The sequence below is a fragment of the Fusarium vanettenii genome, assembly GCF_000151355.1.
Source record: "Fusarium vanettenii 77-13-4 chromosome 2 genomic scaffold NECHAsca_18_chr2_1_0, whole genome shotgun sequence".
NCBI lineage: Eukaryota > Fungi > Ascomycota > Sordariomycetes > Hypocreales > Nectriaceae > Fusarium > Fusarium vanettenii.
Window position 1 is genome coordinate 1733307 of NW_003315867.1, and position 15288 is coordinate 1748594.

At 54.9% G+C, this 15288-nt stretch overlaps 3 protein-coding genes across 3 annotated transcripts; 2 read left to right on the forward strand and 1 right to left on the reverse strand.

Annotated features, from left to right (window-relative positions):
* Positions 1-4931: 4931 nt before the first annotated feature.
* NECHADRAFT_76371 (uncharacterized protein) lies at positions 4932-6131 on the reverse strand (the record flags this gene model as incomplete). The annotated part of the gene is made up of 2 exons (XM_003046506.1): positions 4932-6041; positions 6117-6131. 2 exons carry the CDS (start codon positions 6129-6131, stop codon positions 4932-4934), a joined length of 1125 nt encoding a protein of 374 aa, XP_003046552.1.
* A 971-nt stretch (positions 6132-7102) lies between these two features.
* On the forward strand, positions 7103-8841 carry NECHADRAFT_90973 (uncharacterized protein; the record flags this gene model as incomplete). Its single annotated transcript, XM_003045941.1, has 6 exons — positions 7103-7227; positions 7285-7806; positions 7859-8009; positions 8065-8397; positions 8452-8715; positions 8776-8841. 6 exons carry the CDS (start codon positions 7103-7105, stop codon positions 8839-8841), a joined length of 1461 nt encoding a protein of 486 aa, XP_003045987.1.
* Positions 8842-9958: 1117 nt separating this feature from the next.
* Positions 9959-13053, forward strand: NECHADRAFT_90974 (uncharacterized protein; the record flags this gene model as incomplete). The annotated part of the gene is made up of 2 exons (XM_003045942.1): positions 9959-10529; positions 10586-13053. The coding sequence occupies 2 exons, from the start codon at positions 9959-9961 to the stop codon at positions 13051-13053; spliced, it is 3039 nt and encodes a 1012-aa protein (XP_003045988.1).
* Positions 13054-15288: the final 2235 nt, after the last annotated feature.

Consider the following 15288-nt stretch of genomic DNA (forward strand, 5'->3'; position numbering starts at 1 on the left):
CCCGGGGACTTCAACCCTACACTCACCTCATGTCAACCACACCTCACCTCACCAGTTCGCCATCCCCCGCCCATGGATGGTGGTTGCCCGTGCTCTTCCTTGTAGGCTCTGGCGTCCTCGTCCGTTGCCATTGGGAATTGCTCGGCTCGTTCCCCCGTCCGAAGTAATTGGCCGTAGCGCGATCAAACAAGGCGAGGCAAAAGGCAGCAGGTACCTGCGTCTGTGGGTACACATTAGGTACGATACCATGCCCTGTGCTTGGTTGCTGGTCCGTTCTTGGGAACCGTTTACCTACGCCCCTCCCCTCCCCTTCCCCTCTTCCTTCTTCTCTTCTTCCAGAAGCGTCACAGGACAGGCATCCATATCCTTTCCAGACCGGGGGTTGGGAGTGCTTCTGGATTTTTGGGCCGACGGACGGGATATTTTGCAACTGGCATGACTGACGGCTCCCAAGGCCAGAAGGGCACGGGCATCATCCTGTCCGTCCACCTGGCAGGGCAGGTACATATTATCGACAACGTCCCCGAGCGGTGCGGTGCGGTGCTGTAACAACCCAAGAACTGGCGCTCCAACGCTCGACCTCGCTCGTTTGCCTCGCGTCCTGGGCCATTTAATCTACTCCATTTTGTCATTGGCACACCTCCTCGGCATTCCCGCCTCGTCGCTCGTGCCTCCATCACCCGTCGTTTATCTCTTGTCCATGTTGTTGCAAGCCTTATCCCGGCTCTCCGACTCCATCGCGGCTCTCGTTTGACGGTCCCCGGCCCTACAAACGGCAGACATCACATCACATCCATCTCTGCAACGGCAACTGCAACTACCACTTCACCTGATCCTCTTTGAAAGCATAAAAGCCCAAGGCCTCCTCCTCCCATCACTGCTCAACATCACTTGATCACTTCAACGGTTTCTACACCTCAACACCATCAACACACATCACCATCACCCATTCACACCGCTCTCCCTCTCCCCCTCGAACAATTCCACCTCGTCTCCTCCTCAACACTCGACATCGATTCACTGCACTCAATTGCATTTGCCACTCACACAAAACCACTAACCCTTTGGTAAGTACCGAGCATGCAGACTGAGAGGCTGCCATGACCATCACCACTTACATGGCTGGTCGTGCCCCAGTTGGTTATATATATACATGCAAGGCTAACATTTCTGTCCCAAGGATCCTCCTCCCACCCAATCAGGCCAAATCTTGTGAGAGGGTTCAGCACCTCCAAGACATTCCCGACGACACCTACACCCTCTCTGTACCACCCCAAACAACCGCCACCATTACCGACAAAATGGCCAACGCGTGCGCCCACTCGTTCCGCATGATCAAGTCAGATAGCACCTTGATCCAGTGGGTTTGCCAACATTGCCGTTCCGGACCTCACTGGATGATTTTTGAGTGCACATACTGCAAGCTTCACTTGTGCCGCCCTTGCACGCAGGCCGCTTGAGCCCTTGCGGGAAAAAACCCCGGCGCTGAGACATGCATCCTCGGTGTCTGGCGTGGGGGAAAGGGGTGTGCGAGTGCGCGCGCGATTCTCTGCCGTGCGTGGGCCGTTCACTCTTTGCTCATGTGCTAGCAAATGACGGGTGTGGCCTGACTGACATGACGCGAGGCTCAACCCAAAAGGAAAAAGGATGCCTTCTTAGTCTCGGTGCAGGCGCACATTGCGATCAAAGGCAGAGCGTCTCAACAAGGGCCTTTGATTGCGCTTGGCAGAGCACGGAACGACAGCCCGGAGCTGGCTCTGGATGTACGGCTACCAAACCGTGTCACACCCCTCTCGTGCACCGATCACCGACCACGAAACGTCACTTTTGCCGGGGTGTCAATTCACGGCCAGCGAGGATGGCACAGCTGAGCTGAGCCTCACGACAACGCATTGAAACGCGCCGGACCGCAACGCATCGCATCTCAAGCAGCCACATTCTCCAACAGGTCGAATCTGGTGTCTGGACGCCAAGGGCCCGAAAGGAGAAGCGCCCAAGGACGCCTATCTCGATTCATCCCAGACCGCAGGTGGGGGATTCGGTCAAAAGGTGGCATTGGATGACTTACACTTTTTCTCGGACTGTCATGGCGGAGTAGTGCCCTGCACGCTCCACGTGGGAGGCTCCAGTTCCAGGGACCTCAAGCCCGTTTTCGGAACTGTGCAGCATTAGTGACCCCCCTGTGGTCACTAACGCCTCTACTCGCTTGGCCCTAGGGCCGACCGATACAGGGCTTCTACGGGGCTTCTGGGCACTTTTGACGTCTCCAGAGCATCTCGGTTTTCGCCTGTCACCTCCTCCAATCTATGGTGCGGCTCCGAGGCTTCCCTTTCTGGAAGTTTGGCGTGTTACAGGATGTTTTGGCGCTCTTGTTTCTTGTCTCTTTTCTGTTTTATCTTCTCTTTGATCTTTTCTCTTTCTTCTTCTTGTTCGCTTCGTCCCTGGGGTCGACTGCGCTGTTTGTTGTTGCTGCATCGCATAGAAGGATGGCGTTGATTTTGCTCTATTTTTGGGTTTCTTTACTTCTTCACTTGCTTGGCATGTACCCTCTAGACCTGCTTGGGCGACCTGGTAGGCAACCGGAGTATGGAGAAGGAAGGGACACGCAGTCATGGCCTCATGTTGTTTAAGCCTCTGTTTCTGTTTGGTTTACGGCGCAAGGCAAGACAAATGAAATTGACGGGTTGGTGTTTGGGCAGGCGCTCGAAATAGACTATGGCTCGGGCCAGACAAATGGGGAAAACAAAAGGGGGCTCAGCTCAGGGCGAGACTACCTACCTAGAAGGTAGAAGAAAATATTGTTAGCTTTCTGGTCTGTGTTGTCATAATTTAGGCATGATTTTTGTTTCCAATTGTGTTTCTGTACTGCTACGTGGACGTGAACATGGACATGGACATGGGAGTGAATCCTGAAGAGTGACTAAATTCTCCCTCTGAACCGAGGAGGAGAGAGAAGGGAGAAAAAAAAAAGAGTGAAGCGTGGAGCTGTGAGTTGAAATGGTGAGGTCATGATTGGGGGGTCTCGACCAGATGGACCCCCGTCTTTGGTCGTCATAAGCCTCCCCCCAAGGCCCAAGGCACAAGGCACAAGACCCAAGTGGGAGCTTCCACTTCACCTCGGTGCCGGAAACGAAGCCGTCAACAGCCAACAATTACCCCAAGTCAGTCGCGATTGGTCAGAATCACACTTAGTTACTGTCCTCCTTGTCTGAGCTGGCCAGGACTGCTGGCCTGGACCTATCAAAGCTCGACTGGCTTTGGAGAAAACAGCCAAGGTCCTGTAATCTCCTGTTGGCCGGATGGTCTTCCCTAGCCAGCTCGCTCTCTGCCCAGGCAGGTAGGTAAGTAGGTTCCCAACTTCCTCCCCCCCGCTCCTTCCGTTGACCGTTGTCCGCGTCACGTTGCTTCCGGCTTTGACTCTGGGCCATACGCCGCACCTATTGAGGTGTAGATCTCTCGTCGCATCATTGATCCTTTCCGCCTTCTTCTCCCCTCTTCTCCCCTCGCTTCGGGTTTCTCTTGACCGAATTACTCGCACCATGAGTAATGCAATCCAAGGCGGAGACGTCCGCGGTGGCATGGGTCGATGAGGTATCCTTGGTGTCAGCCTGACGTGGGAGATGCCCAAGACTTGCAAGAATAGAGCTGATATTGCCCAGGCTCCATCCCAGCCCTCTACGGTGATGGCTTGCGGCTGCGGCTGCGGTTGCGGCTACGTCAACGTCTGTGTTTGTGTCGTGGCATGGCGCCCTCGCTACAAAGGGACACCGAGGCTGTGAACAGGAAACGACCAAGTTCTCGCCTCCAATGCTTCACGAGGAGGCGGCGACGCCAATGCCCCCCAGCCCAGCCCAGCCCAGTCCAGCCCGAGCCCCAGCGACCCACAAGCCTGAGGACCCGTGGAAAGAGAAGATGAACCAGAAGGCTTCCAGAACAAATTCAGAAACCGCCTCGGCTTGTTTCCACCTCACCCACAGAGCGTTTTGGGGCCCCTTCTCGGGCCCTAGGGTGGAGAATCGACGTCAGCACAGACAAGGACCTCAAATTGCCATGTACCAGCTCACGTTGCGCTCAGCGGCCACACGAGCACTCATGTGTCTAGGCGCACGCTGCCGTGATCGAGAGCTCTTTAATTAATTTTTATTCATCTGAATCATTGTTTGAGTCACGACGGCGACGGCGGAGGCGGCAACATACCGACAACTCTCATATCACCACATAGCACACGCCCCCCTTGTCTACCGGATCCGACCTCCCGCCCGCCCGGCCGACACGGACCCATCGGGGAACGAGTCCGGGGGTGGTGAGGTGAGGAAGGTTTGCGAATCCAAGACCGTTGACGACAAATTAACCTTTGCCTCGTTCACCGACCGTCCATCGCGTCCCAGGCCGTGGCTAGCTTGCCTCGCTTCGACTCGCCCCGTTTCGCGCTTCCCGAGCATGACTTGAACATCTATTCGTCTTGGAACACTCCATGTCACTTCAGACACGTCAAGTTTCGTACTCCTCAGATTGCTTGCTCCAAGGGCTCCCGTGTAACTGACCCGCGGGACCGCTTTGTCACGCCTCGGCAATTACAGGCACAGGGTAATGGAACGTTTCCAGATGTTGGGACAAGGCAGTACTCTGCTCGCCTCCGCTTGTTCTCCGGCCATTTGCGGACACTGGCAAGGCCGAAAAGACGCCGCTCCGTGTCGGGTCCGGGTTTGCGATCTACCCCCAGACCCCACCGCGCCGGCGTCACGGGCCGAGATGTTACGGACACTGCGCGTTTGCGACCGGGCAGGTCGATGAATTTCCCTACCAAGACGGGATGGTCACTTAAGCGTTGGATGATGATGCTGGAAGCGACTGCCGCTCGCCTGTAAGAGAAATGAATTCGCTGCACCTATCACGCGTATGTGGCACGTTGATTGATACTACGACTCTATTCAGGAGAACAAAAACCAGCACGGAAGCAAACCGAGCAAAGCCGCGCTGGTCAACCAAAGCGAGAGCACGACGGGCAAGCTCATCTTGGCATCGGAAGTGTGGCGATAGTACCGTGCGATTGCGGGATCCGTCAGCGACCAGTCCCAGACGGTACGCTCAGTCCTCCGCTCCGTAACCTCGACATGATCGCCGATGGACACGATGGCGTTGCTTCCAGGCTTGCTGGCGAGGAAACCATATCTGCCGAAGACGGGCGAGTACTTTGCGCCAACATCAACCCTCCGGTCAGACATGAGCTTCTTGAGCACTGTACCACGCTCTCCCTTCGCTGTACGGCCGGTGTCATAGTCAACGTTGAGGGAAGTACAGCGGTTGCAGTTCTTGGTCAGGGCGATTCTGTGCGCGCCATTGATGGACAACTGCGCCCAGAAGTCCTCATCCCACTCGATCTCACCGTCCAGGACAATGTTGGGCCGCATGGCTCGCATGTCCACGTCGCATTCGGCCAGGCGGGCACTAACGTTGTTGAGTGACTGCTCCGTAGCGAAGAGATAAGGGGCACAATCGGAAAAGGCAAGCCAGTCCTCCTCGGTGCGAGAAAACCCGTAACCCCCGACATAGCTCGCTAGCCACGAAGGCCATGACTGGGGGTATCTCTGGGCACTAGGTGAGAAAGTTCCCAAGACAGGACGTCGACCGTCACCGATGAAGACCAGGGCGGTGTTGAAGCCGAAGCACGCAGAGAACCATGCATCGTACTTTGGACCCATGCGATATGCGACGACCAGGCTTTGATGAAGATTGACGTCGGCTCTGTCCATCCCGTCTAGCTTTGGGTCGACCGGAACGTCCAAAACGGTGTCTTGTTCCGGCCGCCAGGGAACCAACGGTTCTTGAGGAGTAAGGTACCTGACGCGGATCTTGTCGCCGGCAATCTCCTGGGCAAAGAGACTGCACTCGGGGAACTTGGACAGCTGCATTTTTGTCAAATCGCCCGACTCCTCGACCTTGCATAGCATAAAGCGGCGATCGTGTTCAAGACCCTGGGGCCCCAGTTTGGCGGATTCCACCTGGATTCCCCGGATACCCTTGATGGGGTAGAACCAAATCTGGCATTAATTGTTAGTGACGATTCCTAGGGTGGCTATCTTATCGCGTGTGGCGTATTGAACTTTGCTTCATACCTGCGTGACCTTCATTGCTTCTGCGACGGCTTCAATTGACCTCTCAGGGTGCTTGTTTGTTGCTGATGGGGATGGCAGAGGTTGAGTGATTGATAATCGAGATGAGCAACCCCACCGTAGTCGGCGCCACGAGCGATTGACTAAGCCATGACAAAATAATAGAGAAACTAGGCGGCTGTGAGAGGTGAAAGTCTGACTGCCTTTGGAGCTGGAGGCACGCAATTGATGCTTTTTCGGCTCCCACTTTCGGCAATGTGGGAGGGGAGGCTCAATGTCGATCTGAGGGAGAAGAAGGGTTAGAGTTGCCGTTGCTGGCGCGCAAATCTTTTCTCAAGAGTCTCATCAGGAATGGAGTAGTTGACTTGGCGGTGCTCAACACTGTCGAGCCTCCCTTGTCTTTTATTTTGTTTTCCTCTTGTTTTCTTGCTTTGCCCATCGTGTCCTTGCATCCAACAAGTTAACCTAAGGATAGTCATTGTCCCTAGATATCCCCGATTCTCGTTGCCTCCGACTTCGGGAGAGTCTCGGAGTTCCTCCCGTGGGATCTCGACCTCTTGAAATAGTTTTCCGCAGTGGGGACGGCATCTGGGCCCTTATATCAGCGGTTGCTCCAGTACCTTATTTCATCCCACTTTTCCTCTGCACGCTCAATTCATCAAACCCAACGGACGGAGCAGCAACAAGCCAGCTCGACTAAAGGTCAGTAAAGTCGGACGATTCGGCGACCCTGCTCTTGTCCTCCTCCGGGTTCTTGTCATCACCGAGCTCCGGCGGCGCAGCAAATCGCCGGTACAATGGCCTCCGATCCGGCATCCAGGGGCGGCCATCAAGCCCCCACTTCCCGAGAGGCTGAAAAGACACCCGCCAACGTCGACGACGCTCAAGATGTTGAGGGAAGCGGAGGAGAAGAGGTCAAGGCCGTGTCGGGGCTGGGGGCTCGTCCCGAATGCTTCAAAAATACTTTTCAGGAGGTTGCATTCGTCTTCATGGCTACTATTGCCATGGCGACAAATACCTTTTTGACCGGCTCGACGGTTATTGTTACGGCAGCCATTGGTAAGGATCTTGGCATGACACAGAGCCAAATCTCGTGGATTGCTGCAGCTGCAACGTAAGTTTGAACATGTATATCTCCTCTTTCGCTCTCAATCATCTGACTCGCTTGTAGGCTTACTGCGGGAGCATTCCAGCTTGCGCTGGGCCAGCTCGCTGACTTCTTGGGCCGCAAGGCTGTCTTCCTCTTTGGTATGGGATGCTTCAGTGGAGGCTGTCTGATCGTTGCGTTTGCCCAGAACCCCTTCTGGATGGACATCCTCTGTGGAGTACTCGGCCTGGCTTCAGCCATGGTGGTGCCCCCAGCCATTGGCATTCTGGGAGCCGCCTACAGAGTGCCCTCGCAGCGCAAGAACTGGGCCTTTGCAAGTTTCTCAGCCGGAAACCCTCTTGGATTTGCCCTGGGTAGTATAGTCTGTGGTATTGCAGCTCGCATTTTCAATTGGCGGGCCGGTTTCATCCTTCTATCCATCATCTGGGCCGTCCTTGGAGTTGCATCCATCTGGATTGTTCCAAGCGTCGAAGCCTTTGAACCAACACCATTCAAGACACGCATGCGCACAGCTCTGAAGCAGTTCGATAGTGTTGGGACTGTCCTGACTGTCACAGGTATTGGCATGTTTACAGCTGCTTTGACGTATGTTCACGTCTCTCTTCCCACGCTTTAGGTTGGACTAACTCGTGTACAGCCTTGGCCCTGATGACGGCTGGAAGTCGGCGCATATCATCGCCATGCTTATCGTTGGATTCTTTCTCCTTGTCGGCTTCGTCGTCTGGGAGAGCTACTGGGAGCACCCCCTTATGCCTCTCCATGTCTGGAGAGACCGTAACTTCTCATTGGTACGTGTCTGTTGTTGCCGCTGCTTCTCGGCAACTTCCTGACCAAGAATAATAGCTTGTCTTGACGGCAATTCTCGGCATGATGTCGTTCGCTTCCTCCAACTTTTGGCTCGCTCTCTTTATGCAGGAAGTCAAGGCTTATGATGCCCTCAACGTCGCGGTGCACCTGCTGCCTCAGGTCATCGCCGGCATCATCTGGAACGTGGTGGCGGCCAGCATCCTCCACAGCATCAACAACACCCTCATCATGGCTGTGGGCTCCTTTGCCTACCTGGGCGCTAACCTCCTCCTCACCTTTCAGAAGGCGAATACGATATACTGGGCGTTCATCTTTCCTTCTCTTATCATGAATGTCATTGGCGCCGACTTTCAGTTCAACGTTACCAACGTAGGTATCCTGATGGTTCAAGAGACAAGGGACAGATACTAACAAAACTTGTAGATGTACGTCATGCAGTCGCTTCCGATTCACCAACAATCATTGGCTGGAGGCATCTTCAACATGCTTATTCGTCTGGGTTCGACCGTCGCCATTGGTATTTCGACGGCAGTGTACAGCTCAGTTGGGGAGGCGCAGGCCGATGGCGGCGACCCAGCTGTGCCCTACCGAATGGCCTTTTTCGTATCCGTTGGACTCGCGGGACTAAGCTGCCTCTTCCTGCCGTTCCTGCGCATCGGGACTCAGGGCAACACACCTGCTGACACGGTGGCGGCCGAGGAGATGACGGCGTCGATGGGCTTGGTCAATCCCAATGCCACGGGTGAGACGGGAGATGAAAAGTCGGAGAAGGGACCGGTGGCCTCTGGCTCTGTAACGGAAAAGGAATTATAATGGCTGGGATGAGTTTTGTGTGTCTTGGCTAGAAGGGAAGAAAAAAGGTGCAACGCATGAGATACGATACCCCGGGAACAGAAAAATAACTCGAGATCCATGTGGATAGAGGGAGGATCGAGAGGGATTCAGCTAATAGACAAGGCAGATTGCTTGGCAGGCGTAATAACGACCGAAATAGGCAAAAAAAAAAGACATAGATGCAGCAGTTAGCCTTGGCGTGGATTATCATCAAGTTTCGAAACCACCACGTCACGTCATTTCTCTGAAACCCGTGCGGGCATGGCCGTGAAGTGAGGTGAGATTTGATTAACACCGACATTCGCGTCGTCGTTCGTCGTTCGCTCTTGACCTCGCGCCTAGAAAACGCACCTAACCGCAGTCTAAGGTAACCCTAACCCTTGGATTGACGTCGTGTCAAAGTGCGCCACACCCTAAGCCCTATCGGGCGGGATGGAGCGCCGACCAATAAGAGCCGCAGCCGCTGATGTAAGGCTGCGGGAACGAACGTGGGGACAGCGACCTCGACCCTGGATCTTGCTTGTGAAAGATGAACTTGAAGGGCTGAAAGCGCATCCTAGTCGGAGAGGAGAGATGTGCAGCCGCTGACTGCTTGTGATACGTTAGACCCGGCTCAGCCCTAATGCTACGATCCAGCTTGGTCACCACCACGTCTCGTTGGCCATGGCTGGTCGAGATCGGCGGAGCATCTACCGCGTTTAGAGGAATTACAATGGTTGACCGCTGGCTGGAAATAGCTTCGCCTTCTGGGACCCTGGGAGTTCGCGGGCACTAAAATCTCACGAGCACTGCGCTGTGCCAGCGACGGAGCCCCAATGGCCCCATCCCATAGCCTCAGCAGTGCATCTTGGCTGAATGATCCTTCACACTCTCGGGCTCATTTCTTGTGTCCCCATTGTTGTTTTGTTTCCGGTTGAGGTAGTCCTTGCGGAATTGCCAACATGTATAAAGATGTATCCCACGCTCTACCAAATCTGCCGAGATACGAGGGAGTTGAACTGCCGTTGACCATCACTCATCTCGTGAGCGCATCCTCACATCAACGACACTCTTTTTCCCCAGAGGGAAACCAGCATCACCCTCCAGGCGCAACACAATGGCTCTTGAGCGTTGGGGCATTGACCCAGCCAAGGTACCGCAGCAGCCATTCCTCCCAATCGTGAGGCCAGAAGGACCATCCTTCCTCGACACAACAGCCTGTCTTTGCGCATTGAGACCTCTGCCCGGCGCCGATCAACTCACCGGAGACGGATGGAGATTTGAGCGTGACGAGGCCGCTTGGCAATGCATCGGAAACCAGACCCAGGTCGTATACAACGCGACAACAGGAAAATGGTTCAAGTCCAAGAACGGCAAGGGAAGCATCGACGACCTGCCCATCTACGACGCATCCAATCCTCCCAAGACTGGCGAACAACTGACATGGGACACTCGAACTCGGACACTGAAGCCATTGGAAGACAACAAGAGGCTCAGTGTCTACGACCGAGACTGCACCGGCAAGAATCAGTCCAGCTTCTCGACCAGCTTCTATCGCTCTTACCAACAGCTGCTGAATGATCAGCTCCCCATAGATGCGGCGCCGTGCTGGAGACCTGGCGCCCTGCCATTGCAGCTACAGTCCGTCGAGTCTTGGACCAAGGATGGTTGTAAAGAAGGTTTTCTTTGTAAGTCCCAGTTGCTGACCCTCAACCATTTGAGCAACGAGTTCTGATCAGTCCAGGCATGAACAACACCATCAATTCACTCCCCCAGTCATGCCCTCCCAATGAGATGTGCACAGTCGGACGACTTTCACAAATGACCTGCAGTTACAACGGCGAAAACATAGGCATGGGTCCTTTTGAGCCAATCGTTTGCCAGCAGGGCTACTACTGTCCTCTCGAAGACGAAGGCAAGAAAAAGATTCCATGTCCAAAGGGCTCATACTGCCAACCCGGTGCTTCCAAGCCAACGCCTTGCGCTTCCGGCAGCCTTTGTCCCGAGGGATCGTCATTCGAGCGCTTCATGGTTCCTTTGGTGGTCCTGATCATTGTCGATGTCCTTCTTGTCATTGGCATGTTCTTCTTGATTTTCCGGCAGCGGTGGCACTCAACCTCCAAAGCGCATGCCGGCACCCTGAAGAGGCACAAGACCATGAGAGCTGTGAGAGCCACCATCACTGGATACAAGGAGCTGCCTGAGGGGCAAGACAATGAGATGGCACCCATGAACCTCTCGTACAGCCCCTATGCGCCCTACTCGCCCTACGACATGCCACACCGAGAAGGTCGTCCTGGCCATGGCTTCGAGGCCGCTCTGGCACGGGATAGCACTGATAGCTCTGATCAACAGCACAAGGAAGCAGAAGCCTCGCCGCAGCTCAAGGCCTTTGTTGATTCGATGCGTAGAGCAGCCGAAGCGACAAACTTTGGCCTCTCCTTCAGGTACTCTGACCTCAGCTTCCACCCTAAGAAGGCGGTCAAACCAGTTCTTCAGAATGTCACTGGATCCATCGAGCAAGGACAACTTGTGGCTGTCATGGGTGGATCAGGAGCTGGCAAGTCGACTTTTGTCAACGTGTTGATGGGTAAAACCAGTAACACTGGCGGTATCGTCGCTGTCAACAATACCCCAGGCAAGATGAAGCGTTACAAGAAGTTGACGGGTTATGTGCCCCAAGATGATATCGTACTGCCCGAGTTGAGCGTTTATGAAAACATTGTCCACTCAGCACGTATCCGGCTTCCTCGAACATGGAAAAAGGCCGAGATCGAAGCTCATGTTGAGTCTGTCATCGACTGCTTGGAGCTGTCGCATGTGCGCGATTCTCGAGTCGGCAGTGTCGGTAAGCCCGTCATTAGCGGTGGACAGAGAAAGCGAGTGAGCATAGGCATGGAGCTGGCGGCTGCGCCCATGGCCATCTTCCTTGATGAGCCAACCAGTGGCCTCGATGCCACTGCCGCATCCTCCATCATGCGCACTCTCAAGGCAATTGCGAAGCTCGGCATCTCCATCATCGTCATTATCCACCAGCCCCGAACCGAGATCTTTGAGCTGTTCGACAACCTCATTCTACTCGGAAACGGACAGACCATCTACGAAGGGCCCCAACCTGAGGCCCAGGCATTCTTTGAGGGCATGGGCTTTCATTTCCCTGAGCATAGCAATCACGCCGACGTGATTACTGATATTATCACCGGAAACGGTCGAGAGTACAACGCCAAAGGTGACGTCTCCAAGGAGGCCCTCATCTCCAACTGGTCAGCATCGCGGAAGACCAAAACGGCCGAGGATTTCGAGCGCAGGAGTGTCCGATCGACTATGCTGGGTGATACTGGCATGCGTCAGGCCCTCAAGAAACGCGGTGCTCCATTTGTCAAGCAAGCATGGCTCTGCTTTTGCCGAGCCATGGTTCAACAATACCGCACCAAGGGGGCCTTCTTCGCTGAGATGGGACTTGCGGTGCTCGCTGGAGCCTTGCTAGGACTCGCCAACAACCCCAAGAACGGCATCATGTTTGTTGGCATCTTCCACGAACCCTACGAGGTCTTGTCGACGGCCATCGATTTCATCTCTGCGCCGCAGTTCGCCCTCCTCATCGCCATTGCTGTTGGTCTCGTTGCGGCTGCCCCTGGAGTCAAGCTCTTCTCTGAGGAGACTCTGCTGTACAGACGGGAGGCCGAAGCAGGACACTCTCGATTTGCGTATTTCATTGCCAAGGTGATTTCGGTCCTGCCTCGGATGGCTCTTGGATGCCTCCATTTCACGACACCCCTATTCCTACTGTCAGTGCCCATCATCGACTGGGGTCTCGCGTTCCTTACCAACCTGCTGTACTTTTACTGTATCTATGGCCTTGCCAGCATCGTGAGCATGGTCGTCCGCAGAGAAGATGCGCCGCTGTTTGCAACCATGATTGCACTCATTACTGGTATCCTGTCTGGATCAGCACCACCCCTGTCGTCAGTCAAGGACTGGCACATGGAGTGGCTTTGGCGAGCATCCCCGGCCACTTGGCTTGCCGAGATATACTTTGGGCAGCTCGTGGCCCCGTTCGCCTACCTCTACAAGGTTGACATTGCTGCGCGGGAGACTGGGTTCGAGTTGGATCGAAAATGGATGAACATTGGCGTGTTGGTTGCAATTGGAACAGCATACCGAGTTCTCGCCTTTGTTGGAATGGTGCTTGGACACCGACTGAGGAGGTAGAAAGTAGGTTTGGAGTTCTTTTGGTTACGAAGATCCATGTCTGGATGCTCTAGATGGATAGATTTGAAGGTATCTGTAATATCCCGTTTGGTTGGAGATGATGGAAGGGGACGCCTGGTGATGAAATATTCGACAAGGATTGCGGTTGTTGTAATATTGTGCTTCCAATAAAGGCAGGAGCTGGGCACCTACATCAATCGTGTAGGGCTCCTTCCAGATCATGATCAAATGTACATGATGGCCATGACATGTGACTTTTTGTGTGTTGGGCAACTGAACCTTGAAGGTGCTTGATCCGATTCGTTCATTGTTTGAAGATTCAACAATCCCCATTAAACCCTTGACCGCAGCAGTGAGAAGCTTCATCGAGCAAACAATAATCACCTCGGGCCGCCTACTCTCATACGTACGCCTTGTTCCACGCAGCCGATCTCCCACATGCCGAAATCCTAGGGTCCATCCGTGCAGTGGACGGCAGCTCCAGCAACGACGTTGCTGGCGGGCATAGCCAACTTGGGAACAGATCGCCGGTGGTCAAACGTAACGACGGACATGAAGTGTTTCGCGTTCCGTGCCCCGTGCTCCATTCGAGTTTCGTCGTCGAGCGTTTCATGAGCGTCTCTTGGCATTCCTGAAGCGCGGGCCCGCATTGACGGGGAAACGATGGTTAAGCACAGGCTACATCCTCTAGCTGCAGCGGCCGGGGAGGGGATCGAGGATGCTACGGAATTCTCAGGATCAGAGACGCTCCCAACGAAAACGGAGGTGACGGAGATGAAGATGGCGGCAAGTTGCGAGACGACGGTCATTTACAGGCAATGGCTGGTGGCTAAATGCAACGAGGCGTTGGAGCTATCCCGCACGATCTTGTTACCGTTGGTAACCAAGCATTTGTGGTTGGGCGCAAGAAATTCAATTCTCGGCCGGTCCCCCACACAGTCGGTTGGGCCATGAGCCACGGCCTTGATCCAAGGGGTCCCCAGTCAGTGTCAATGTCAAGCGGGCGGCGCGTTTAACGAGCTGGGCCAGTCGGGGGGATATGCTTGATACGTCAGCAGTGGAGCTGGATCCATGAGGGAAGCCATATCCGTTCTTGGTCGACCTCTTGCTGCATTCACTCGTCCATCCATTCCTGATGGCGCCCAGTGTTGGTTTGCCCTGGTTCGACTCAACCTTTGATGTTCATGGGGGCGCTGTAACCAGAGTCAGGTTACTACGTACGCGTCGCGGACCAAACTATTGGACTGGCTGCTGCATGAAAGAGAGATGGCGTCAAAGACGATTGTGCCGCTACGGTTAGTGGCATGAGGAGACACACCCGTCGTCGCGGGTCCAGACTCTCGTCGTCCCAACAGACGGGCTTCACAACTTCCTGGGTTGTCCAATCCCCAAGGCCCCCTGACGATCCAGCGACGACAGCGACAGCTACGTGCTAGGGAAGTTGACATTAGTGCAACGAGCGGTATCGATGCAGCGGGATGGCGGGCATCTTGTGGCGTCTGGACAATTAGGCGTTCGCGCGACGGCTCATGCGCGTTATCACACGATTGCCCAAGCTACCGATGTGAGGGTTGCCAGCAACGATTAGTCCCTTCAGCGCAGACCAGGAGCCCACTCACACCTGAGGGATGCACATCTCTTGGCCCGGCTGCGATATCAAGTTGCCCCGGGCAAGGTGAGGGCTTTTATCTCGAGTCGAGGTGAACCCGACGCTGAGGTACGGGGCTCGCGTACTCTGGACGACAATTGATGAGCTGAGCGGGCGGACGAGGGTGGAGGAACGGCGCGACCAACGCCACGGGTTTTAATGGGCTACGCCAACGGTGAGCTAACGCCTTTCTGGCTTGCTTGTCGGCTCGGCTCCCCGCTTCTCTTTCATTGTTGCTGGGTAGAAGAGGTGGAGTTTGGAGGGGCTTGACCCTCTCAAGCAAGCCCCTGCGAGACCATGATGAAGTTGGCTGATGATACTTCTGCTGGCGGCGGGGAAACGGGCTGGGGGGCTGCCTGCTTGCGGTCTTTTTGGACGCTCGCAGCTGTGGACGATGAAGCATGATTGGAGGAGGTGATGGAGATAAGAGACACAGAAGAGGAGGTTGAGGGGAGGATGAGGAGGAGGGCTCGTTGACGTGACGTGCCAAATTCAAGCTACTGCTGCACAGGAGGACGACCATGCCGCGCGGGCAGCACAGGACGATATCGGTCACAGAATAGCGTCGACTGTCACGCAACCACCAC